Source organism: Glycine max, chromosome 7 (assembly GCF_000004515.6).
Source record: "Glycine max cultivar Williams 82 chromosome 7, Glycine_max_v4.0, whole genome shotgun sequence".
Taxonomy (NCBI): Eukaryota; Viridiplantae; Streptophyta; class Magnoliopsida; order Fabales; family Fabaceae; genus Glycine; species Glycine max.
The window spans coordinates 19,690,841-19,718,259 of NC_038243.2; the positions used below are offsets into that span (position 1 = coordinate 19,690,841).

Genomic DNA, 27,419 nt, shown 5'->3' on the forward strand with positions numbered 1-27,419 from the left:
CCTCATCCTATTTTATAATTATGGGGAAAGAAACATTAGCCTTTTTCATATCAGTGATAAACAAAGTTGTCTCTCCTTTTTGGGGTTTCAGAAGGACTCTTGATGCACAAGTGTTCATGACCTTGTATTGGATTTTGTAAATTAGAGCTGTCGAAATTGAACCCTCTTTCATGTTGAGATAGATTGTAGAGAGAGAAATATTGTAAAGATTTCTAGGTTGTCTAAATTATGTCAGAGATTTTGTACTATACTTAAACAATATATTCAAACCACTACATGATAGGTTAAGAAAAAATCCTCCTCCTTGGTCTGATATTCATACCTATGTAGTCAAAGAAATCAAACTCAAAGTCCAATCTAAAAAAATGTTTATATCTCCCAATTTCGCAGGTATTTAAAATTGTTGAAACAGATGCATCTAACATAGGTTATGGTTAGACATGGCAATGAGGCGGGTTGGGTACGGGTATTGTCTCCCCAATCCCTTACCCCGACTCCTCAACATATCCCCATACCCGTACCCGATATCCGACGGGTTTGAGTTTATTGTCTCATCCTCGTACCCGTCGGGTATCGGGTATCCCCAACCCCGTTCCACACACCATTTAGAAAAATATTTTTTTTTGTAAAAAAAATATTAAAAAATTGATTTTAGAAAAAAATAAATTGATTGTTAAACATTTATTTTTAACTACTTATATATCAATAAATTTATTATAACGTGTGTGTCTACATAAATAATTAAGAAAATAATATTAAACTATGTAAAAATTCTAAAATAAAATTAACTAGTAATAAAAATTATATGTCTTTTGATTAAATTATGCAAAAATTCTAAAGATTTTAAGTGGTGGGGCGGGTTCTGGTTCGGGGTCGGGACGGGTCTAATAATCTCATACCCGTACCCATACCCGACTTTTGGTTATCGGGGAAAACCCAAACCTGAACTCATACCAAGTCAACTCGGGTATTACCCGTCAAAGTCAGGAAGGATTCGGGCGAGTACCCACGGATATGGGTTTTCTTGCCATGTCTAGTTATGGTGGTATTCTTAAACAAAGAGTCAATACCCAAGAAAATGTCATTGCATATACATCAAAACATTAGAATTCTGCACAACAAAAATATTCAACTGTTAAAAAGGAAGTTTTAGCAATTGTTTTGTGCATTTCTAAATTTCAATCTGATTTTACAAAAAGATGTTAAAAATCTTGCCTCAAAGCAAATATTTGCGAGATGGCAAGCAATTTTAAGTGTTTTTTATTTCGAAATAGAGTATCTCAAGGGAACTTCAAACTCTCTACTTGACTATCTTACCCGTGAATTCTTACAAAAAAATTGCCATGCCACCTAAGGCATCCAGCACCTCCTTACGAGGAGGAAAGAGTTCCGAAAAAGGATTCAAGTTGGCTCTACTAGAGCCATCATCAAAAAAGATTTCACCCTTAAAATCTGGGTCACCAACCTAATTTGGGTCATCAACCTAGAAACCAAAACAACAAGATGGGTCATCAACCCAACTAGTTGCAACGAAACCTGAGCCATCCACTCAGAAACCCTCAAAAAACCAAACATTAAAACAAACCAAGGCCAATTATGCCTTCCCAATCGAGACACTTTTGGCCTTCCAAGAAATTGACCTAACAAAGCTCCCCAAGAAAACATGGGCTGACATAGCCTCAGAATCAAATGATGAATCTGAAATTGATTTAAAAACCCTTATCCAAAAAACCAAAGAATCCAAAGTTGTATGTAATATTTCAAAAGGGGAACAAACATTGACCCTAATAACCCAAAGGGCAACACCAACCCCAAAATCCACTAACACTTATATTTACAAAAATAAATTTTCAACTGTTTTGCAGATGGAGCCGGAGTATTGGGACAAAAATCCCTTCAAGGCCATAGCCAAGGCATTTCCTCTTGGATTCCATTTTAAGCCAACAGCTATCAATAAAACCAGAACCTTTTATGAATTCATTTTAATAGATTCAAACTCAGTGTCTATTAAACACTTCAAAGACCCAAACGACCCACTGTTAAACACCCATTCCACAATCCAAATATTAAAAGTTCTGCAACCCAAACAATTTGGACCCAATTTACATGAAATCAAAAAAATTTCAGTACCTTTTGATCCTAGAGGTTACACCTATTTGGATTATATGGATGCCTGGAACAAAGTATTTTGGCATCAAAACAACAAATACAAGAATCCATGGCTTATTTACTTCAAGACAAACACAATCTATAATTTTCCAAATTGGCTCCTTCAATGGTGAGAATTTTTTGGTCCAATTCTAGAAATATTCCTGGAGCAGGTTCAACAGGGATTTGCTCAATTCCACAAGATGTTTAATTATCAGGAATCACGAATTCCCGCAGATTTAAAATATTTTTCCAATTTTTCTTTGTCTTGGATATTTTCCTGGTAATATAGATATAGCAAGACGAAAAACAACAAGCAATATTCATCCCTTCAACGACATGCATTTTTCAAGTGGTGGAATCAGTTTGATGCATCAAAGGCCGAACCAGATAAGGTGAAAATATGGTTTAAAGCCCATCCAAAGTTCCTGAAAGCTACTATCTGGAGACTTCTGTATTCGTCAATCAAAAGTCCTAACTAGCCATTTTCTTGGCAGGATCCAACTCCAAGGAGCATCTCACCAAAAACTTAAAAGAAGTTTTGAAATTACTCCAAAGTCAAGAAGACACCTATTCTCCAGAAAATGATGATGATTTCTACCAAAACGAATACGATTGTTTTGGTATTTGTTTGGATGATGTATAAATTTTACCGATTTCTGTAGACATAGTTTCAGTTTTGTTACCTGTATTGTAGCTACAGTACCCTAAAATTTTCTATAAAAGGAGTCTTCAACTTTATTGTAAGGCACCTTTTCAGATAGAAATAGTTAGATAGATTGTAGAGAGAGAAGCTCTAGGAAACACTCTTTGTAAGCTTTTCTTTTGTTATCAAATAAATTTTCAAGTTTCTTCGTTTATCTCCCTTCTCCCTCCTTACTGATTCAGTACGGATTACTGTCATTTCAATTTCTTCTCTTCTTCCTCCTTAACTGATTCTACACAGGTTACCGTCGTTTCAATTTTCTTTTATGGTTTTATTTACTCTTTAAGTTTTTATTTTTCTTTAACTGCATATTTTACCTGCATAACTTATCTGTTGTATTTTATATTAAATTATTTCCTACTTCTCATTTGTCCATTTGATCTATTCCGCTAATCTCTGGTATTAGAGCCTGATGGGAAAGTAGGAATATAATCCATAAGAAAATATTTATACTGATTTCATGGATCTAGAAGTATGAACAGTAAATATTTTGTAGAGTGACTTTAATCGAAACAGTATGTGTTTGAACAATATTTCTAGAAGTACAACAGTCTGATATTTTAGTTGAATGATATTGTAGCAGTAAGTCCCGTGGATGAGAAAGGACAGTAAGGTTAAGGTGTATTGTTTAAATAAAATATTAAGACATAGGTGGTTGTGGGAGTAAGGTTCAAATCGTATTGAAAAAAAAGAGTTAAATTTTTTTATTTTTCCAGATCTAGGAAATTTAGTAACATATAAATTTATGGAAACATTTCTATGAAACCACATGAAGGCAAAGATACTAGAGGATGAAAAATTATAATGTCTCGTCTTTTACGTTCATTTTCCCGTATTTCTTTTCGTTCCAGCTCGTCATCTTCATCCTCAACCTCAGACCCAAGAAACTTAAATTTGCTTACTGAACAAGATAATCAAACCCACGAAGTCACCCCTAAACATAACCTCTTCGATGAAGAAGTACGCTTCGAGGAGATAAACCAAAACATGGATGACTGGAGTATTCCATAAATCCCTCATGATACATTATATGTTCCTAAGACAACTAAAAGCAAACACATTTTTTATTACATAATTAAGACTGTAGAAAATAATATTCCTCTAGGACAAGATATAGGGGAAGAATTCCATTGATTATCAAAAAATTCAATTTATGAACATAGTAGAAAATACAAATATCTACACATAGGATGTGTCCAGGTAGCAATCAAACCATTAATTGACATGGGTATAGGCGTCATCATCTTGATGTGTCTAAGAGATATTAGGCATAACAAATTCGAATATTCTTTAATAGGAACAGTAGAAACAAGCCTAGAACAAGGACCAGTCTATTTCAACTGTTACCCAAACAAAATAGTGAGTCTGATGGATAGAAACATCCTTAACTCTTTATTCCTAAATATCTACTTTCATGGCATCGACATGAAAGAGGGTTCAATTCTGGCAACTGTAATTTACAGAATCCAGTATAAGGTCATGAACACTTGTGCATCAAGAGTCCTTCTGAAACCCCAAAAAGGAGAGACAACTTTGTTTATCACTGATATGACAAAGACTAATGTTTCTCTCCCCAGAATTATAAAATGGGATGAAGTAACTCTTCCTGAAAAATGGGTCATGGATAAGGCTACGCCTTCAGTCCCCAGACCTGCCCCTACCATAGAACAAATTAAACAAGATAATTGTGGTAAGGTTGAAATAACCTTCAATAGGATAAACTCTTTCTCATCCAGAATAGAAGCCTCAAGACAATCTGAGTATGAATCAGCAAGAAGGTCTTTTTTAGTAAGGACCTGATTAATTCTAGCAGGATTATCTAGATCTGAGTCACATAACCAGTTTTCTAGCATAAACCTCAAAGAATTAGATACGATCTCTAGTATACCTAGAACCATGTACAATCAAGAACCAGAAGATGACCAAAAGTCAATTCAATCTCTAACATATTCTTCTATCCATGAACCTTATGATGTTATCTGAGGAATTTAGCGTTGATAAGGAAATGCCCTGGCTGTGGCCTTGAAGGGATTTTTGTCCCAATACTCCGACTCGACATATATATATATATATATTGTCCTATTCGGACTCAGCATACCTCTATATCCGGTAGTCGGGTAAGTAAGATACTTAGATTTAGAGAATATAGCGGATTTAAATAAGGAAAGAGAAAAAATCTATCTTTCAACTAAAAGATAATTGATAACCTCTAAATCCAAGAATTATCTATTATTAAAGGAAAGATAAAATAAGATCATAATTTTCCTAATTATATTATATCTAAGGGAAAATTGAGATCTAAGCATCCAATTTCATCTCTATAAAAGGAGTTCCTCAAGGTTCAAGTAAGAAATTCTCATTCCAACCTATATATTGACACCTGTTTATCTCGACACTTTTAATTTGAGCGTCGGAATGTCATTGCAGGTATTGTCCACCATTGTTCATGAAAGAACTCACGGAGGACCAACACCATGAGAGAGTTATGCCAAATCAGGTAAAAACATTTGGCGCCTATCGTGGAGCGAGGGAAAACTTCTCCTTCGACCACCATCAATTGCCACAGACAATGATAAAACCCCTGCAGCCAACCAAGAAAGCCCATCACGAGGACAGGTGTCCACCATACTTGGAATGCTTTCCATGGGGACCCTCGAAAATGAGTGTCATACAATCGTGATGGACCTCTTACATCAGGTGCCTAACGATCATACTTTGATTGTCACCCTACAAAGGGAGATGGATGCACTTAAATAATAGAACACTCAAGAGATGGAAAATCTCCAAAAGGAGAATGTTGTCCTCAAAAAGTAGTTCCAAAAGCTTCAAGAGGATCACTAGGCCAAGACCAACGAAGTCGGCAAAACATGGAGAGAAGGAACACCATTGGTCACATAATCGATGCAGAACACAGTAAATATGGAAAAACAACTTCATCCCTTCGTTGATGTGATCATGGAAGCACAATTACCACTTAGATGGAAGATGTTGAACATAGACCGTTATGACAGACTCTTGGACCCGGATGAGCACGTAGACCCATTTGTGACACAAATGAACTTGTTCACCAATGATGATGCTATCATGTGTCGAGTGTTCCCGACAACCTTGAAGGGTGCAACGCTCCATTGGTACACTCACCTACTGAGAAATTCAATAGACTCTTTTGTGACACTTGTTACACAATTCGAAGCACAACATGTGATGAGTAGACCACATCATTTTGCTGCAATAGCTCTTGCAAATATTCGATAGGAAGAAAACGAGCCATTTCGCGACTTCATAAAGAGATTCTCCTCAATCTGGATTCGAATTCGAGACTTGAGTCTAGACGTTGCTCTAACATCAATGATCATGGGTTTAAAATCAGGACCCTTCTTCGATAACTTATGCAAAAACCTCTTATGACGTTCGATGAATTGAGAGCAAAAGCTACCGAATTCATACAGATGGAAGAGATGACCACATTCAGAGAACAAATGGAGTAAGAGATGAAAGCTAAGAGCGAACAAAATCGAGGAAAGTCAAAGAATGACAAGCCACCCCAATCTAAGTTCAATCATTATACTCCCTTGACAAAAAGTTGAAGTTGAGTATTGGAGGAAGCGTGAACTACAAAACTAATCCATTTGTTGGCTAAAAATGAATCACCCCAGGAGCAAACAAATCTAAATATTGCTGTTATCAATGATTGGTGGAACACAACACTGAAGAATGCAATACCCTAAATGATAAGATAAATAGGATGATCCAAAAAGGAATCCTCAAAAGTTTGTTAAAGACAAAGACCGCACACGAGATCAAAAGCGAGAACGAGAAAGGATTCAAGAGTGCAGTAAGACTCGAGAAACCATTAAGGCACAACACCATAGGAACACCCCACTCGAAACTCAGTTACGAGGAGTGATTAACACGATAGTTGGAGGATTCATGAGGGGAAGTTCAAACTCGGCAAGAAAATGGCATGTGCGCAACCTCAAAATGATCGATTCGGTGGAAGGGGAGAAGAAGCCCACTAGAAGCATGCCACCTATCATTTTCATAGATGAAGACTTTGGGAACATTGACCAATGCCATAATAATCCTATGGTTGTCAAAATTGAGGCAGCAAACTTCCTAGTATGTTAAGTCCTACTCGACAATGGAAGCTCGATCGATGACCTATACTAGTCGGCCATCCAACAGTTGGGCATACCGAAGAGAAAGATAGGTCATTCCTAGAACAACTCATAGGCTTCGTAGGAGAAAAGAATGACACAATAGGGTACCTCCACCTACTGACCACTTTTGGGGATGAAAAAGGATCAAAGTCCATCATAATCAAATATCTCCTGGTTAATGCACAAACACTGTATAATGTACTCATAGGGCATCCTTCACTCAATGAGTTAAGCGCCATTATCTCAACACCTCATCTAACCATGACATTTTTTAGTGAAGACGAAAAAATCATCACTATGCAAGCCAACCAGATAACAACAAGAGAATGTTACGCTGTAAGCCTTAGAATTTGTAAAGGGAAGAAGGAAATTGAACCCAAGGCACAATTGGTGGCATGTACCTCTCTCAACAACAATCTGAGGGATGCCAAACTTGATCAGAAAGAGGCAAAAAAAAGGGCAGAGCCAACATAAGAGGTCAAACCTTTTCAACTAGGCAGAGAACCATCACAGTAGACCAAACTTGGATGCCAAATGGATATAGAAATGGAAGAATTCATAACTTGAGTCTTAGAAGCAAATGCAGATTTATTTGCATGGTCCGCATCAGAATACCTAGAATTGACCCAAATTCGATTGCCATAAGCTAGCTATCTACCCTAAAGCTAGACTTATTGCGTGAAGGAAAAGGAAAGTTGGCCCAAAAAGGGGAAAGGTCATGGATAAAGAAATAAGAAAGCTCTTAGACACATGGTTCATTAGAGAAGTGCAATACACCACGTGGTTAGCTAATATGGTGATGGTAAAGAAATCCAACGGGAAGTGGAGGATGTATACTGACTACACAAATCTAAATAAAGCATGCCCCAAAGATTCTTATCTGCTTCTAAGTATTGATCGCTTGGTTGACGAAGCATCTGGATTCCCCATTCTTAGTGTTTTGGATGCATATTCTGGATACAACTAGATCCCGATGTTCAAACAAGATGAGGATAAAACCACGTTCATGAACAACACAACTAACTATTGTTATTCGATTATGCCATTTGGACTAAAGAATACTGAAGCCACTTATCAAAGGCTGATGGACAAAATATTAACCAATCAACTAGGAAGGAACTTGGAAGTTTATGCTGATGACATGGTGGTCAAAAGTAGAAGCACCACCTCTCACGCAGAGGACATAGCAAAAATCTTTGCTAAGATAAGGAAGTACAACATGTGACTGAACCCAGAAAAATGCATACTCGGGGTACAAGGAGGGAAGTCTAGGCTTCATGCTTACACATAGGGGAATTAAAACTAATCTGAACAAGTGTGCAACCATTATTACAATGAGAAGTCTGAAACACTAAAGAAAGTACAAAGACTCACTAGCCAAATAGCAGCACCATCCAAATTTCCACCAAGAGCAGCAGACACGATCAAACCATTATTCAAATTGTTAAAAATACAGGAGGGAAAAGAGTAGAGTGAGGAATATGAAGCTTATTCCCACTGAAATAATTCCTCACTTCACCATCCATCCTAACTAGACCCCAACTAAGGAAAGATTTGATCTTATACCTAACAGTATCTGAGCATGCAATAAGTTAGGTGATCATGGTAAAAGAAGGAAAAAATTAGAATCCTATCTGTTACATCAGCCAAATCCTCAAAAATGCAAAAACTTGATATCAAATGATCGAAAAGTTAGCCTTGGATCTAGTCACAACTGCTAAATGACTAAGGCCATATTTTCAAAGTCATTAGATCATGGTTCAAACTGACCACCCCATTTGAACAAATATGAAAAAATCGGAGCTTGCAAGCTAAATGATAACCTGGTCAGTCGAGTTGTCATAATTTAGGCTCAAGTATGAACTAAGGGGACCAATGAAGGCACAGTGCCTAACAGACTTTGTAATCGAATTGGTGGCCAACATAAAGCCAAAATTTGAGTGGTGGAAGTTGTAAGTAGATAGTTCATCCAATGAAAAAGGGAGTTGAGCTACGGTTATCTCAAAAAACCCAGATGAAGTAATCCTAGAGCAGTCCCTAAGGTTCGAGTTTGAAACCAAGAATAACCAAGCCGAGCACAAAGCTCTCTTAGCTGGCCTGAGATTAGCTAAAGAAGTAGGAGCTAAATATCTAAAGTGTTGGAGCGACTCCAAGCTTATCACTGGTAAGTTGAATGGAGAATATCATATCAAGGATCCACAGATGACAAGGTACTACCATATGGCTACTCAACTCAAAAAGGCTTTCTTTAAATTTGAGATTCTACATATTGCTATAGAAAACAACGAGTGAGCCAACTTTTCATCAAAGCTTGCTAGCACAAAGAAGAAGGGCAAGCATAGGATGGTCAACTAAGAAACATTCCTAGAACCAAGCCTAGACAAGGTGGTAGCCAGTGTAACTCCCATCGACCGAGAATGGACTGAGATTCGAGACATCCTAGAGAAAGGCTCACTCCCAGAAATCCAACAACGACAAGAAAGCTCAAAAGGAATGCCAACTATTATGTGATAAAGGGAGGAGACCTATACAAAAGAGGCTTTATACACCTTTGTTGGAATGTTTAACAAAGTACCAGTCTGAATATGTAATAAATGAAATGCATAGAGGGATATGTGGAATGCATTCAGGATCCCAATCGATGAACATCTGAGTTCTTAGAGCCAAGTACAAATGGTTGACAATGAGAAGAGACTACACAAAATATGTTAAGAAGTATGAAGAATGCCAGAATTTTGGCAACATTTCTCATTTGCCTGCCGAAGAGTTGCACAACATAGTAACGCCATGGCCATTTGCCATTTGCGAAGTAGACATACTTAGATATTTTCCACTATCAAAAGAACAAGTAAAATATATCCTAGTAGGCATTGATCATTTCACTAAGTGGATAGAGGCTGAGCCTATAACCACCATCTTGGCGGCCAGCGTTCGAAAGTTCATTTGGAAGAATATTGTATGCCAATTTGGAATTCCCAACACTTTGATTTCCAACAATGGAACACAGTTCATTGACAAAGGAGTCAAAAAATTCCTTAAATGTCTAGGGATCAAACACAGAGCAATTTCAATAGAAGACCCACAAAGCAATGGGCAAACTGAGACAGCCAACAAAATCATACTCGAAGAGTTAAAAAAGTAAGTTGGAAAAGCCAAAAGCAACTGGGACGAGGAACTTCATGTCATCCTATGGGCCTACCATTGTTCTCCACAGTCGACAACAGGTGAAATCCCTTTTTGGCTCTCATATGGATCAGATGCAATGCTACCAGTAGAATTAGGAGAACCTTCTCTTCAAAATGTGCACTTCATAGAAGAAGAGAATATTGAAATACTGAAAGAAGCCCTCGAATTGGCTAAAGAGACTATCAAGGAAGTCCACCTGAGAGTCGAGTTGTACCAAACAACTAAAAGGACATACAACAGTTGGGTTAGACCAAGAAACTTCCTAATAGGTGACTTGACGCTAAGGAAATGTGGAAAATCCCTAAAAGACCTTGGAGAAGGAATGCTAGCCGCAAATTAGGAAGAACCCTTCAAAGTTACAAAAGCACTTGGAAATGACACCTACAGACTAGAGCACATAATCAGCAAGGCAATTCCAGGAACGTGGAACATCACTTATCACAAGTTTTACTATAGCTAAACTTGTAAAATGGTGATGTACTACCTTTCCTACTCTAACATTTTTTCCCAAGAGGTTTTTTGTTAAAGAGGTTTTAATGAGGCACACCCGATTTTCACACTAAATAAAAATATTCTTTTCATTTCTTTATAGCTGTCTAAATCCAAGTAGAACTAAGTTCCTTTGACTAAAGACCAAATTTGAAGCATAGATAAGACTAAATAAACATTCGACTTACTAACAGTAGATCGACAAACTATAGTCAATTAAGTATAGATCACATATAACTTAGAGGTTTGGCTAAAAGAAGACCAAAAAGTTAAGTTACTCGACTAATATTAGACTGGATGACCTAGTTCAATTGGCTGAATATAGACCAATGAACTAAGTTACTCGGCTAATAAATAAAACTGGAAGTTAGACAAGCAAGGCAGAAAGCAGACCAACGAAACCAAGTTATTTGACTTAAAATAACCATTTAGAAATAATACTTGAATGAAATTAGAGCTTTGACCGAAGACAATATACAACAATGTTGACTTTGAATTAAAATTTTTAAAGAGAATGATGAAAAAAGATGATGGAACTCACAAACCAAAGGGGGGTGAATTGGTTTCTAAATTAAATCAAACTTAAAAAAACTAGAGTTAATTTTTTTTTTTCAAGGATCATATTACAAACTTTTGATAAACCAATATTTAATCAATCACCCTTAACACAATAATCTTTTGTTAAAGTTCTTTTTCAAAAAGATATTTTCTTTAACCTTTAGTAAATTGATCAAGACTAGAATGAGAAAGAAAGATAAGATCAAGAGAAAATATACACCAGTTTTTATACTGGTTCACTCTCTATCTCTAAAGAAGTTAATCCAGTTATCTAATCCAAACACGAACTAGATTTTCACTATGCATATATAATTCTTACAAGAAATCACAATCAATCTCAGTTCCTACCCTAGAAAAAGAGACTAAGGTACCCAACCCTAGGGTGTTTTGTGAATAAGAGCCTAAGAGAAACCTACACTTAACCCAAACTAGAAAAATCTATTCTAGCATGCCTTCAGATATTCATTCATATGCTAACAATATGTAAAACACATGAAAAACTCAGTCAAAGAGAGACACATCCTGATTAATCACATGCAAGAACCTTTGCTTGAGTGAATGAATGTATTCTTGAACTCAAGAGAAATTCACAACTCACTTTTCTCCATGAAAGCTTCAAAAACGAAGTTTAGAAGTTGTGAATCAGACACTTTTTCTAAGCACTTAATCTTCTCTCTTCCTTTCACTTATTTCATTCTTTCAAAATTGAGAAGAAGGGGTTGTTATTTATAGAGAAAACAGTTATAACCGTCTGTAATCGATTAAATAGTCAATTTAATCGATTATTTCGAAGAAGTAATCGATTATTTTGAAGTAATCGATTATATTATCATTTCTATCGATTAAAGTGTTCTTCTCAATATCTGGAAAACTTTCAAGAATAATGTAATTAATTAGATTATTGATGTAATGGATTAAAGTGTTCTTGTTCACGATCACCCATGTAATTGATTAAAACAGAGAGTTTTATGCACTGAAAAACTTTCTAACTTTAGAAACAATCTTCTTATTTCTACATGATGGTGCATGATGTACACATGGAAAGATAGACACTAAGATGCAAAAATCAATACAAATGCCACTCAAAGAGTTGGGCATGTAAAAAGACAAAACTTCTTCAAGCTTCTTCATGTTGCTCCCTCTATCTCTAACAAATGAAAATCAAATACATAAATACTCAAAAGGGAACCCTATTCAATGGGTTGGGTTCCAAGCCTTTACAAAGAAAAATAAACAAGTCAAGCCTAGTAAAAAACTTCCTTCATAGGCATATCCATTTCACGGACCAACTCCCCTTGATGAGTAACGTCCTTGCCAACATCAAAGAGGGAAATGCCAACATCTTTGAAAAGAATACTTAACCTTATGGAGAGCCTTGTTAAACCCGACTTCATGGGTCTTCAAGATCTCAACTTCGACCTCATCAAGATCAATCTTCAGCTTCTCTTCAACCTTATCAACATTAGCCTTAAGGAGAACAAACTCTTTATTGAGACGCTCAATCTCTTCTTAGAGAGCCTTAGTCTAGTCTTCTGCAATAGAAAGTTGGGTCTTCAAAGTCTCTTCTCAAGATTCAGCCACTTTTAGCTTATTCTTAGCATGCACAAGAGACTCTCAAGACTCCTCGATTGACCTAAGCAATATCTCATTAGCATGGGAAACTTCAACCAAAGCTTGTTTGGCCTTGGCACAACCAGACTTGCCTTTTGACACTCAACGTTCGTCCTCTCAAAATCTTTACCCTAAAATTTGGCAATTCCCCAAGACCTCACGACAAAATATGCAATAGAATCCATTGATGCACGAGGACCAACTTCCTTTTGCATGTCTCAATTAGACTGATTAAGCATGGATGCTTGAATAAGAGCCTTGGGATTAAGATCCTTCCCCCCACAAAGAGGAAACCCCTTCTTTCATAGTTAAGAAAGTAGGAATACTCTCTATGATAGAAGGAGCGGCAACCAAAACCATCTTCAGCCTTTGCCTCTTTGAAGGACCTTCACCCAAAGGACCATGACCTTCCTAGATGGTAATACTAATGGTGACATGAGAAGGAACCAAATCATCTTAGGGCTTCTCTTTCTACTTCCCCTTGTCTTTCTCCACTAGGGCTTTCTCGGCCTTGGTCTTTTCAACCTTCTCTTTCTGAGCCTTCCTAATGGAGTAGTATTCAAATTTATCCATTATCACTAAGAAAAAGAAAGGCTTGGTTAGCAAAAGCAAAAGGAAAACAATAATAAAAAGGTCGAATAAAAGACTCACAATCCTAGTCCACATCCGACATCTTGGAAAAGGAAAGTTCCACCAATGTTTTCGAGTGAAGGCCTCTAGGAAGCTTGTGAAGAACAACCATGTCCTCTTGATTCAAATGGGACATGTAAACGATGAGCTTTTTTATGAACTTTGTAGGTGACGAAGTCCAATAGAAGGGAAACCTGAGAACCCTTTGCCGGGTAAAATAAATAGGCATGGACTTGGGCCCAAGACATACTCGAAAGAGTTAACCCTTACAATTCTTAGGAAGTAGCGTAGGGTCCAATGACTGCCTTACCAGAAATAGTAGTAAAGGAGATCCAGTCACCCCTTTATTTTCCTTAACAATATAATGATGAAGGAATTTGGGACAATCAACAAATAATAGAAAACAAGTCGCATAAGACCCTAAAGGCACACGTGATTGTTTAGGCATTTGGATGCAATTGGGTAGCAGCGACATTCAATTCTCTCAACATGTTAACCTCAAATTTATCAAAAGGAACAATGAGGTGAAGTATGAAGAAGAAATAAAAATACATATACATAAAGTGAGTCTCACATGAAAAAGCACACATGAAAATGCGCTCACTCTCTCAACAAGACTCAACAAACATCACATCTGAGCGATCGATGTGACAAAATTCAGCCAGCTTGAGAAACTCAACAATGGACTCATAGGTTAGGAAACTACTTGTGTAGGACCCAACTTCCTCATTAACCTACGAGTAATCCAGAAGAACAATAGAAAGGTACTCCTTAGCCATAATAAGCTTTTTAAGGGGAAGAAGAGGAATGAATGAATGATTGATGCAAAATCACTTGGATGGTCATAGCTTCCAAGTCTAGATCTATGACCGTTTAAGGAGGATTTGACTGATTCCTCCATAGGAACCAAACGCACACTGAAGTAAGGGCGAACCCTTTCCTCAAGGGTGGTGCCACCCACATCAAGGTGAGAAACATGCCACTAGTGATGACATCACCAACAGGAATGCCAGAGATTTGGTCACTAGTGGCAGCAAAGTTGTCGTGGAGATGAGAGGCGTCATCATTGGAACTCTCCCCTATTGGCTAAACCTCTAGAGATAACATCCTATCATCATTGGAGCGCGTAAAACCCTCCCCAAAAAAAGACATGAAAAAAGATGAGGGTTGATGACAACATACCTGGAAGATGAAGAAGGGAAGAGCGGAAGTAAAGAGACGTTGGAGGAAAGAAAAATGATTGGAGATAAGAAGGATGATCGGAGGAGAAAGGCAACAGTAGAGGGAGAAGAAGTTCTTCACCTTTTATACTATTCTAAAATCTTCTAGAGATAGAAGAGGGGAAGCACTCATTCAGACTGTTAAATCCCTTCCCAAAGCTTCTAATCAATGGGTGGGAAGAGACATGACCTTTGGTCATCCTAACAACGTTTCAAAATTCAAAGGATGCAATCATTATGCCTTTTTCAACAACGCGTGAAAGCATAAAAGCACCCAAAATGGATGTAACAATTGACAAGATGTTGTTTCAAGTGTCTCTTCACTCGGACCCAACACAAATTGACATTACGGGCTAAGTAGAAGGCTTAAGAGACATAATACACTCCTTAAATTCGATTACAGTCAGACTGACACACGACTAAGCAAAACCTAATTACTCAAGCTCTTATGGCCAAATTTAGAGCTTGGGGGACATATGTCCTACTCAGACTCGGCAGATCTCCACATTTAGCAACCACCCGAGTGGGATACTTAGATTTAGAGAATATAGCAAATTTAAAAAAGGAAAGAAGGAAGATTTATCTTCCAACTAAAAGATAAGAGATAACCTCTAAATCCGAGAGTTATCTACTATTAAAGGAAAGATAAGATAAAATCATATATTTTCATAATTATATGATCTCTACGAGAAAATTGTGATCTAAGCATCCAATTTCGCCTCTATAAAAGGAGTTTCTCAAGGCTCAAGTAAGATATTCTCATTCAACCTATGTATTGACACTTGTTTATCTCTACTCTTCTAACTCGAGCGTTAGAGTATCATTGTAGGTATCCCCACCCTTATTCATGGAAGAACTCATGGAGGACTGGCACCGTGTGAGAGTTTTGCCAAATCAGATAAGAACATAATATATATATATATATATATATATATATATATATATATATATATATATATATATATATACACTCTAAAGTTATAATAACAAAATAAAAATAAAAGATTAATCGTAGTATAAATTATGGATTGATCTTTCTCTTAATCTTTAGCCTTCTTTGCTTCGAGTGTGGTTATGCTTGAATAAGTTTTTTTTTTTTTAGCATTTGTAGGAGAAATCATTAAAAAAATTAAACTTCTCTTATAAACTAAAATTAATTTATATATAAGTTAAAACTATTTTTTAGAAAAATTAAATAAAGAAAACTCTTACAAATAGCTTACGAGGGAAACGAATTTATTTTTCTTATTTTCCACTTCTAATATTAATACATTGACAATGACAAGTTTATCTAAACAAAACAATAACTACTTCAACTTTTCTCCTCTTTAACTCTTCCCAGAGAAGAAGTATAGAAACAATAATTGGTTCTTAGGACTTGGGTTCAATGTTGGGATTGCAGTTTTCATTGATTTTAGGCATATGTTGTGATTTCGTCAATGGGAAAATAAACAGCTAGAGAATTAAAATTACAAATGAGGAAGATTAATATAAAATTAATACATGCAAAAGCAATTTATAAAATAAGGTAGATAAACAAGAGTAAGAATTAATGTTCTATTAAGAGGAGGTGGGTGCATTAGTGCATGCAAGAGCAATTAATACACCGATCACATGTATCAATTAATATAATTTTTTTTTAGATTAATAAGTACTCTCAAGTTTATATTCTAAATATATAACTACGTTAAATATTCAAATGATGAAAAAGAACTTTACTAATTATAATAAATTTATTTGACTTACGTTGTGTTCAGTGTGAAAGTCAGGAGTGCAACCAGCGGTGGAGTATCTCGAGAGCGGAGGAAGCCATTGCCCCCCTCCAATTTTTTTTCCCACAATATATATATATATATATATATATATATATATATATATATATATATATATATATATATGGCACCCCCAATATACTATATTTTTCATACTTTCTAAACATGGATTAAATGAAATATTGATCAACTGAGCGCTTTTGATAAATAAATGAATATAAATCTTTTATTACGTGACTGTGTTACAAAAGTGAAAGTGAACATTGTCATATCTGTGCAAAAGTAACATATCTTTTTCGTAATTGTTTCATATCCTTAGAATTACTTTTTGAGAAGAAAATAAGAAAAAAATAAACAAGTTTTTATAATTAAGTTAAAATTAGTTTTGCATAAGTTAAAAATAATTTTTTAGACAAGCAATGAGAGAACTTTTCTAAATTAGCAATAAAAGAGCTTTTACATATTAGTTTGTGTAAAAATTCATCTTATTTTTTCTTTTTATTTTTTTTCCTAGGAGTGTCTCCAATAAAATATTTCATTTTAATATCTTAATCATTTTCTTGGTGGATCCCGCAATGTCATATGACTCTTAAGATCTCTTCCATTTTTTTACTCTAATGGTAGATATTATTTAGAGATCTTAAATTATTTTTTTAGATCCAATAAGAATTGAATGCAAATTAATTTTGTGGAGAGAGTAGAATTTTTTCTTTTGAGATGAATCTGGATAGTTCTTCTACACGAATTAGATCTTCACATGAAAATTCAATTATTAGATATGTTTTTACTTCTAAAGAACTTTATCAAAACAAACATTAATAAACACATGAAAGAGAGTAATAATTTTACAAGATTAGCTTTATCATCATTATTTTATTTTTAGTTTTTGTTGTTCATCATTAATGTTAGGTTTAATTAGTATTTTGGCCATCTAATTTATTTTTAAGTTCAATTTAGTCCTCATATTATTAAAAAGTTCAATTAGATTTGTATTTTTTTCAAAATGATTCAATTAAGTCATTTATGTTTATAAGTTTCAATTATGTCCCTTATTTTTTTAAAATTGGTTCAATTTAGTCCCATTTTAAATCAAATTTAGTCTTATTTTTTTAAATGTTTGAAACATATGGAAGAAAAATGTGACTAAATTAAACCTATTTTAAAAATAAATATAGGATTTAATTGAACATTTTAAAGTAAAGAGACCTAATTGAAATATTTTGAAGAATTAAAGGACCTAATTAAATATTTTAATAATAAGATGACTAAATTGAACCTAAAAATTAAATTAAAAGACTAAAATAGTAATTAAACAAGAATATTACAAGAAAAATGAGTAAAAACATTAATTAATATTACATTGAAAAACTAAAATAATTATTTCAAAACTTATATTTTATTGGTCCCCTCAAAATAATCAGTCAAGCTCCGTCACAGGTTGCAACAAAATAAGAGTAAAGCGGGATTTAAATGTTTGGCACGAGTGACAAAAGTTGTTGAAAATCAGAGGACAATAACATTTTAATTTCACTCCAAAAATGACATGAAATACAATGAAAATTTATAGGAATATCGTGACTACTTCATCTAATTTTAAAATTGTCTTTTATCTAGTGACATGAAGTAGATGAACTTGATTTTTTTGTTCCTTTCTAAGCTACCCCCATGCTATCCCTTCAAAATGACGTCGTTTTGAGAGTTGTGTTAATATTTTCACAATTAAATATTAACACAATTCCCAAAACGACAACGTTTTCAAAGAACAACACACTTAAAAAGGGATAACAAAAAAGTCAATTTTAAAATAGATTAGTGTAGTTTAACCAATATCAATGAAAACCAATTATGCATCTACCTTAGGGAATCAAAAATCAATTATGATGCATACATATTTGATTATGCTAAACATAATTGAATATCCTTCATTTCATAATCGAATATGATAACCCAATTTCTATGCCAAATTCATTTTCTTGCAAGGGCATATTTGATTATGCATTTTGAGATAATTAATTATGCACCTTCCTTTTTTTTTTTTTTTTTTATAACCGAAGACATATAGTCATAAAATAAAAAAAAATGATTTTGTTCTTTAAAAAAAAATGACAAACTACATGGGCAAAATTGAAATTGTAAAAATACTTAATTTTTTTATTAATTACCTAATAAATCACTTTAATTTAAATCTTTTTTTCCTTTTCATATTTCTTTAATTTTTATTGAATAATTTCACTTTTCACTCACTTTCCTTTCTTTTTCATTCATCACATTTTCATTTACTATCAACCGAACACAACACAATATTAATCATATTTGTTTCTTATCGAAAATACTTATTGCCATTTAAAAAAAAAATTAAACATCTATCAAATATTCTCTTAAACAATACCCCGCTTAACAATTTATGAAAAAGGAAAAATAAAACTTAAAATGAAATTATTCAAATTTTTGTGTCAGAGAAATTAAAGTATTTATACAAACAATAACAGAGTGTAACTATGTTAATTAACACGTGAAGAACAAGTCCAATCCAATAGGTAAGTAATCACACATTACGTCAGATTACTACACACACCGATCCAGTCAAAGTCTTATTTCATGACACGACACCTCCAAATTCTCACCCACTTTCCCTTCTCATGTTTAGTAGTATTACCGTTACATCTCATTCACATCAATGCATCAAGAAGTAGTGCTGATCCACCACTTTTCCTTCTCTTGAGATTCTCGTTACCCTTTTCACACTAAACACAGTAAACTCACTCATCACTTGAGAATTCAGATTCATTTCATTTCGCTGTCGTTTTGCTCACACCACGCCGTTTACCGAAATGACCCCTCCAACGACACCCAATGCCTCTCCAACGCACGACGCTCCCTTCTTCCAACCGGCGACGGTTGTTCCGCCACTCCGCTGCTAACTCCCCCGCCGCCGCCCTCATGTCGCCGGAATCCACCGCCACCGCCCTTAATCTCCGGCGGATCCTCGGCGCTGCACTCCTCTTCTTCCTCGTCTCTCTCTCGTGCGTGCTGCTATTCAGAAACGCCTATTACTCTGTCTTCGTTTCCTCCAATCCCTTGTCTCGTTTCACCACCGTTTTTCCGCCCAACGATTCCGCAGCGGTGAGTTCCGTTATCTCTCTATGTTTCTCTCTGTAGTTGTGTTATTTACGTTGGCGTGAGTTTTCTTGTTCTTGAAGCTTTTCATACTCGAATGTAACCGCGGTTCGGAAAGATTTGTATGTTTGTATATGATCAAGGTTTTAAACTGCGGTTGCGATTGCGGTGATGCGATCACAATTACGGTTGCGGAACCTCCAAAAACCTTGCTGTTGTGACCGAAATCGCGGTTCTTGAAAACCTTGGATGTGATTTTCCAAACTGGGAATGTTCCAATCGCGATGATTTTGAGAAAGATTTTAAAGATTGTAAATGATCACGGTGATTTCAGCCACAACTTCAAGGTTTGTGGAGTTTTGGAAACCGACACGGCCACATTTGTGACCGCATGGATCACATTTGTCTGCAATTTCCCATAATAGCGACGGAACTGTGACGGAGATCACAACTTAAAGCCTTTGTTTTGAGCTGAAAATGGTGTTGTTGAATTTGGCTGTTTGATCATTTATGTGTAAGTTGAGTGGTATTGAGAAGCTGTTTGAGGTTGGATTGGATGAACGAATATTGGTGAATTGGAACAATGGATTGTTGAACCATTTTTATATGAAGTTTTTAGTCTCACTAGTTCACAATGCATAGAGTGAATGAAATTCAGTGCCTGAGAAATGCTGTGGTTCTCTTCTCTCTGTTTGGATATTTACTTGAGAAAGATTGAGGTGATGATGAATGAGAAATGGTTAACCGAAGAGGGTGAATCCATGTTCTATTTCATTTTATTATTGCTATTTATTGATTTCTTTCATTTTCTTAGAATAGTTGAAGGTGGGGGATGGATGATAAAATTTGAAATACTATCAAATGTGCATGGTTAGGTAAATGGATATACCCGTTCTTGTTAAAAATATTTATCCTCTATTTGAAAATATGGTAACATTTTAAATATTTGAATGATTAATTTGGTAACTGGTTAAATCTTGAGGGACTAATTTGGCAACAAAATTAAAGACAGACTGCTGCTTTAGAAAAAATATTAGTTTCTTCCTTCGAATTTAGGAAGTCTGGACATTTTTAACTACATGTTTAACTATTTTTAGATTCATTAATTTCAAATGGTGAATTTCCAATATTGAGTACTTGTAGCATATGTTATGGTTGGTCTCTATGACAGAGTTGACTGATTGTCCCTTGCTAGCAGAAACAGAGCTTCCATTGTTAAGTTACTCTTTGGTCTTATGAATATAGAGAATTCAACCATGTTTGTGTCTAAACACTAAATCCTTTCTTGCTTAATTTTAGTTTCACAAGCATAGCATGCCTGAAAAGTACTACATTTACCTAGGCAGTCACATTCTTTGTTCTTTCTGAAATGATTCTTTTGCAGGTAACCAATGAATATTCACTTGAAAATATTCTGAGTGAGGCTGCTATGCAAGACAGAACTGTTATCTTGACAACATTAAATGAAGCATGGGCTGCACCAAATTCAATCATTGATCTATTCCTTGAGAGCTTTAGAATTGGAGATCATACACGCAGGCTCTTGAATCATTTAGTTATAATTGCTTTAGACCAGAAAGCATTTATACGCTGTCAGGCAATACACACCTATTGCTATTTGCTTGTCAGTGAAGCCACTGATTTTCATGAAGAGGCATACTTTATGACTCCTAGTTACTTGAAGATGATGTGGAGACGGATTGATTTCCTACGCTCTGTTCTAGAGATGGGGTACAATTTTGTGTTCACAGTAAGTATTTAAATTACTAACATTTTCATGTTTAATTGGACTGACTTGTGTAATCCTTGAGATCTTGTAAACATGGGAATACTCTCAAAATTTTTTAAGTTTGCAAGTCATTTAAATTTACCTAATTTTATATCCAGCTGGTTAGTATAAAATGTATCAGTAAACAGTGTCATTGCAGCCAAATTTGCAGCTTTGCATTTTTATTTTTATTTTCTTCTTTTGTTGTTTCTCTTTGTGCAGTAATTTCCTTTTCAAAAAATAGAACTTGTTTAGAGAGAGACTTAAATATAGAGATATCTAAATTAGATACTTGTGTCCTCTTCCAGGATGCTGATATCATGTGGTTTAGAGACCCATTTCCTCGGTTTCACAGGGACGCAGATTTCCAGATAGCATGTGATCATTTCACAGGCAGCTTTGATGATGTACAGAACAGACCCAATGGAGGGTTCAACTTTGTAAAGTCCAATAATAGGTCAATTGAGTTTTACAAATTCTGGTATTCTTCACGGGAAACCTATCCCGGATACCATGATCAGGATGTCCTCAATTTTATCAAGGTCGACCCTTTCATTACTGATCTAGGACTGAGGATGAAATTCTTGGATACAGCTAATTTTGGTGGGCTTTGTGAACCAAGTAGAGATTTAAATAAAGTTTGCACGATGCATGCAAATTGTTGCTATGGTATGGATAGCAAACTTCATGATCTTAGAATCATGCTTCAAGATTGGAAATATTATTTGACCTTATCTCCAAGTTTGAAGAGATTGTCAATTATTTCCTGGAGGGTTCCTCAGAATTGCAGGTTGACCATATATACCCTTCATTCAAATATCTTGTTCTTTTTTCTTTTGGTCCATTTTATTTACCCTTATTGATCTGCTTTTAGTCCTTTTCCTTTCATTAATTGGTTGTTTCTTTTCAGCCTCGATTCTCTTAAGCATGATCATGGTTCTCCAGAAAAGAGTGTTCAAGAGGGTTGAAGTTCTCATGGAATATGTTAACTTCTAAGACATTGACAGAGAAGTTCAGCTGAAATGCTGCTGAACCAAAGTTTTTTTTTCTTTAGTTAGGTCTGCTTCTGTAATCAACCAGAATGGTGCTAAAGTAAAGACAGCTCTGGCATATTCAAATTTGAAGAGAAAAATCAATTTTGCTAAACCAAGTACTGAAGAAGTACCTCTACACTCGAAGTTACATTTGTGCAACCTGAAAGATATAACATTCTGTTCTATGCATTGAATATTGTTTGTACTTTGCTCAATTTTGTGCAACATTATGTTGTATTAGGTTCTTTTTCCAGTGCTCAACTCTCCATCTTGTTTTCCCTCAAGCAATACAGAACACAGTAAATTTCAAACTCCAAGCAGTAGTATATACTGTAGGAATTAGGATTTATGCATGTATAAAACTTTTTTGACGGTTACGTTTGCAATCAAGTATGCATAAGGGATGTTCTTACGATTGGCCAATTTTATGAGTTCAACTAATTGGACCAAACTGATTAAAGGAAAATATCTTCTGCATCATTCTGTTTGCCAATTGAAGCATTCTTTAAAATTTTTTGTAACTTTTATTTCAAAAATACCTTTGTGTATAACAAAATGATTGAATCTCCAGAACACATTTTCAATAACTTATACAAATTAAATTCCAATAGTGATTTAAAAAACATTCTGAAGTTAACTTTCTGAAACATATTTAGAACACTTCTAGAAATTTAGTTAGAGGCGACACATTCAAAATATATTTCTGGAAGTTTAATTTGGAATATATTAAATACTCTTTTTGAAAAATTAATTTTGGAAATTGGAATACATTTGAGACACTCTTTTGGAGATTTAGTTTTGGAATGTATTGAATATTCTTATGAAAATTAGTTTTAGAATATATTCAAAGAATTTTACTAGAACACAGTAACGATGTAAAAGTTTTTGTTTTCACATTTCAAATCAATTATATATTGTCATGAACGATAAGAATGTCGAGTTTTAATATAATTATTTTAAGCGGTAAATATAATATAATTATTTTAAAAGTTATGGATAGAAAATTATTTCGAATTAGTTATCAGTATAAAAATATTTACATTAATAATACATCAAAATTAAATGCTACATACAAAATACTCTTTTAGGAATTTAGGCATTTGGTTTAGGAAATTATATTGCATTTTCAAGAACCAGAGAGGAATATTATAATTAAGAATGTTATTCCTGAATATACTTAAAAATAGATTTAATTAGATTTTAACATTCCTAAGATATATTTGCCTTTAAAAACATATTTTTTTAGATATTTTTAAAATTTAAAGTAAAAGTGAAAGCTATAATTGGATTTGAAAATAATTTTCCATATTTCCATGAAAAAATAACTTTTTCACTCCTCATCGTAGAAGAGTGCAGTTCCTCTACAGTAAAAAAAGTAATATTTAGAACAATAACGTATTTATTGATCATATGTTATCATACCGGATTCATTCTCTATAATATCCATTATTAAAATGTTGCATCAAACTCTGCACTTCCTGCAACAAATTATACGAGAACTAAAAGCCCTTATTTGCACCCAATCTATTTAGAAATGCTGCGTTTCCATCCCGAACACAATTTCTAATACCAAAACTGCCAAAATTAACCGCAAGCACAATACAATAAGAAAAGCTATAGTACTTGCCAAGTACCTCACGAAAATGTTGACTAATATTTATGATTTATCTTTGCGTACGTGTTGGATCATGATTTGCAGATCAAACATATCATGCAGAACCAACTTTCCTTCAACCATTCCGCATAGCATCACACCACTACCAAATTTACTTTTCCTTTCCATACTTCCATCTACCCAATACCACACGTAAGATTTTACAAACACAAATATAAATGACAGCAATCACAGATCTAGAAGTTTTAGTTGTGGGGGCAATACTCAGATAATTTAGTGGGAAAAATATTCATGTTATAAATTATTTTTTAAGTATATTTTAAATTATAGGGACAATTTATAACTATACATATACATTATATTAAAAAAAAATTAGTGGCGGCAGTCCCAAAAGACCCTAAAGTTGATCGGTCCCTGAATGACAGTATCACCACTCTGTGTTTTGTATCTTTGCTGTAAAAGAATACATCCACTCTTTCCCATGTCCCTAGCTAATTATGGACATAGAGAATGGATCTGGTTTGATAAGGTGTAGAGTTGAAGTCTTATATTGACTAATAAATAAGTTACTGCTCCAAATATTGCTCTCTTTTACTTCAGAGGATCTGCATTCATCATGGAAATGAAAATATAATAAGCACATGCTATTACCACACTACAAGGAAAATGATTTAAACCTACAGACAAAATCTATTACTAGAAGTTCAAAATTCGTAGGTAAATGTATAAAGGACTTTGTCCTACAGACGTTTTTTGTGTCAACTTTGAGGGAGTATACAGTGACAACTAATAATATGTCATTATAGACTTTACCTACCGATATATTTTTACTTACAATCAAATTTAACTATCACTATAGGTAGCACCTACTATTTCAAATGTGTAGGTAAAAAATATTAATTTATACCTATAATCTCTAACTGTAGGTAAAAGTCAATTTACTTGTACCTACGGTCTTCTGTAGGTAAATGTCATATAATAATAATAAAACTAATTCCTAATTACACTCTTTGTTGATTATAATTTTTAATTAAATATACATGAACTTATTATTATGCTGCACAAAGTTAGAGATTTGTTGCAACATGGCCTTTGAAAAGTTACAACAACCTGTTACATACAATTAAATTTTTGTTAGCCTGATTTGTGATTATTGTAACTAGATTGTGTGCTTTTTAACATATTGCAACCCTTGATCCATTGTCATTGTGAAATGATCTAGCATCAATAGTGCTATAGAAAATTTTCCAATTCACTTTGCCTTGTTTTTTAGTACCATGTGCATAGTCCTTCCTAAGTGTATATTTTTCACCACTAAAAAATATACATTTAACATCGCCAGGTTAACATCGGTTTCCGGAAAAACTGATGTTAACAAAAGCGCAGTGGCATACTTTTAATCAAGATTAGTTTATTAACATCGGTTTTATACAAAATCGATGTTAACATGTAACTGCTGATGTTAACACAAATGCGGTGGCGATGTCAACATCGGTTTTTTAAATAACCGATGTTAACATCCACTAGTTAACATCGGTTTTTTAAAACACCGATGTTGACATGAACTACTTAACATCGGTTTCGTTTAAAAAACTGATGTTGTCCCTTTCATAAGTACTAAAACCCCAAAAATCCATTTTCCCTCCACGCGTTCAGTAACCAAAACTCTTTCTCCATTTCTTCCTCATTGCTTAGGTTATTTGTCCTCCTGAAGCTGCCATTCCCGTTCGTGTTCGAGTTGGAGCTCGCACCAGTTCCCGTTTGAGTTGGTGTTCGAGTTCGAGTTCATGTTGGAGTTCGAGTTCGATTTCGCAGCAGTTCCCATTCGAGTTTGTGTTTGTCACTATCGTTATTTAGGTACGTGGGCAAACCTGCTTCTTTCTGTGCTTTCTGGTCATAAATCGTGTCGTGATTTCCCCCATTGTAGAGTGTGAGTGAGCACCCTGCTTCGCTTCGAGTGGCGTCTGTTTCTTCCTTTGTTTGAATGGTTTTTGTTGCAAGCTGCCTTTTTGATTTTTGCTACAAATTTTAAGCTAAAATAGAATCTTAATTGTTTGTCTTCGAGTTTGATTATTTCACCCTCCTGGGGATTCAATGCTTTTTGTGGCTGTGTTTACAGTGACCCTGGACCTCAGCTGCACTATGCCTTTGTGGGTTTGTGTTTACAGTGACCCTGGAGCTCACCTATCAGTGAAGTTTCCATCAAAGGTAAGTACCACATTGTCCCTGAAACATTTATTTTCGTTCCATGATAGAAAAATGGTTGAAACATTTATTTTTGTGCATGTGTTTGCCTTGTTGATTCATGTCCACACTTGAATTTAATCTCCATTATCCTTCTAACGGCTTCCGCCATGTCTAACCGCCACTGAGGGTTGCTTTCAGTGCAAGTAGTACCAATGTGGAGGAGTTACTCCTTCTCACCAAGCCAATTCCTAGAGCCTGCAATCTCAAGATCAAGCACTTCTGATTCCCTTCCCTCAGAGATTGCAGTTTCCACCCATTGCACCACATCAGCCCCACCCTTTCCATTGCTAAGATACTGAGAAGGGAACCTCCCTGTCAGTATCTCAATTATGACAACACCAAGACAGTAAATAGTGCAACTGCGCGAAACCTGGCCTTGTTGTGCTGCCTCTGGTGCCTTGTAAGCGAATAGTGTTTGTGCAATGGTTGAAGGGTTAACCATGTGGCTGAACCCGTAATCTACAAGTATTGGTTCATTGTCTAGTCCAAGGAGAACATTGCTGGACTTGAGATACTCGTGTGGAAGATCCGAGGAACCAAGTACTGTGTAAAGATAATGCATTCCTTGCACGATTCCTCGTACAATATTCAAACGAGCAGGCCAATGTAGCTCAACATGAGATGCTCCCCTATCACCTGCAAAAAATATAGAGAAATTCTATGATGCTTTCGGAAATGTAAAAGAGTTTTAGTACTGTCATTTAGAGTTTTAATATAGAGAAATTCTATGATGCTCCCTTATCACCATAGCAAATCGGTTCTTGTGTTTGACAAGAGCTTATTTAACAAATGTCAATTAAGTCGTGTATCTAATTGAAGCATCTTACCATATTTGAAAAGGACAAAACTTAGATACAGTTCTTTGAGTATTTTGTGTTGTTCTCTTATCAGAATTAAAGTTTCTTTCCTAATAAGTGATCTATGTTGATGTTTAATACAAACCTTTATTATGCAGACTCCAGATACACACACCCTTATGACACACACACACACACACACAAACCGTAATCACACACACACACACCCTCATTACACAGACACACACACACCCTGATGAGACACACACACACAGACAAACCCTAATCACAAACACACACACACACACCCTCATTACACACACACACACACACACACCCTGATGAGACACACACACACACA

At 35.0% G+C, this 27,419-nt stretch overlaps 2 protein-coding genes across 2 annotated transcripts in view; one reads left to right on the forward strand and one right to left on the reverse strand.

Moving 5' to 3' along the window:
- Positions 1–19,086: 19,086 nt before the first annotated feature.
- LOC100812064 (uncharacterized protein At4g15970) lies at positions 19,087–22,588 on the forward strand. Its single transcript, XM_006583633.4, has 4 exons — positions 19,087–19,603; positions 20,982–21,347; positions 21,674–22,155; positions 22,276–22,588. The coding sequence occupies exons 1-4, from the start codon at positions 19,334–19,336 to the stop codon at positions 22,331–22,333; spliced, it is 1,176 nt and encodes a 391-aa protein (XP_006583696.1). The 5' UTR covers positions 19,087–19,333; the 3' UTR covers positions 22,334–22,588.
- A 3,836-nt stretch (positions 22,589–26,424) lies between these two features.
- LOC102660294 (pollen receptor-like kinase 6) overlaps positions 26,425–27,419 on the reverse strand; it is a 7,549-nt gene continuing 6,554 nt past the window's right edge. The window contains exon 2 of the mRNA XM_006584240.1: positions 26,425–26,897. Within this exon, the coding sequence (XP_006584303.1) occupies positions 26,425–26,897 (473 nt within the window). The remainder of the gene's footprint in view (positions 26,898–27,419) is intronic.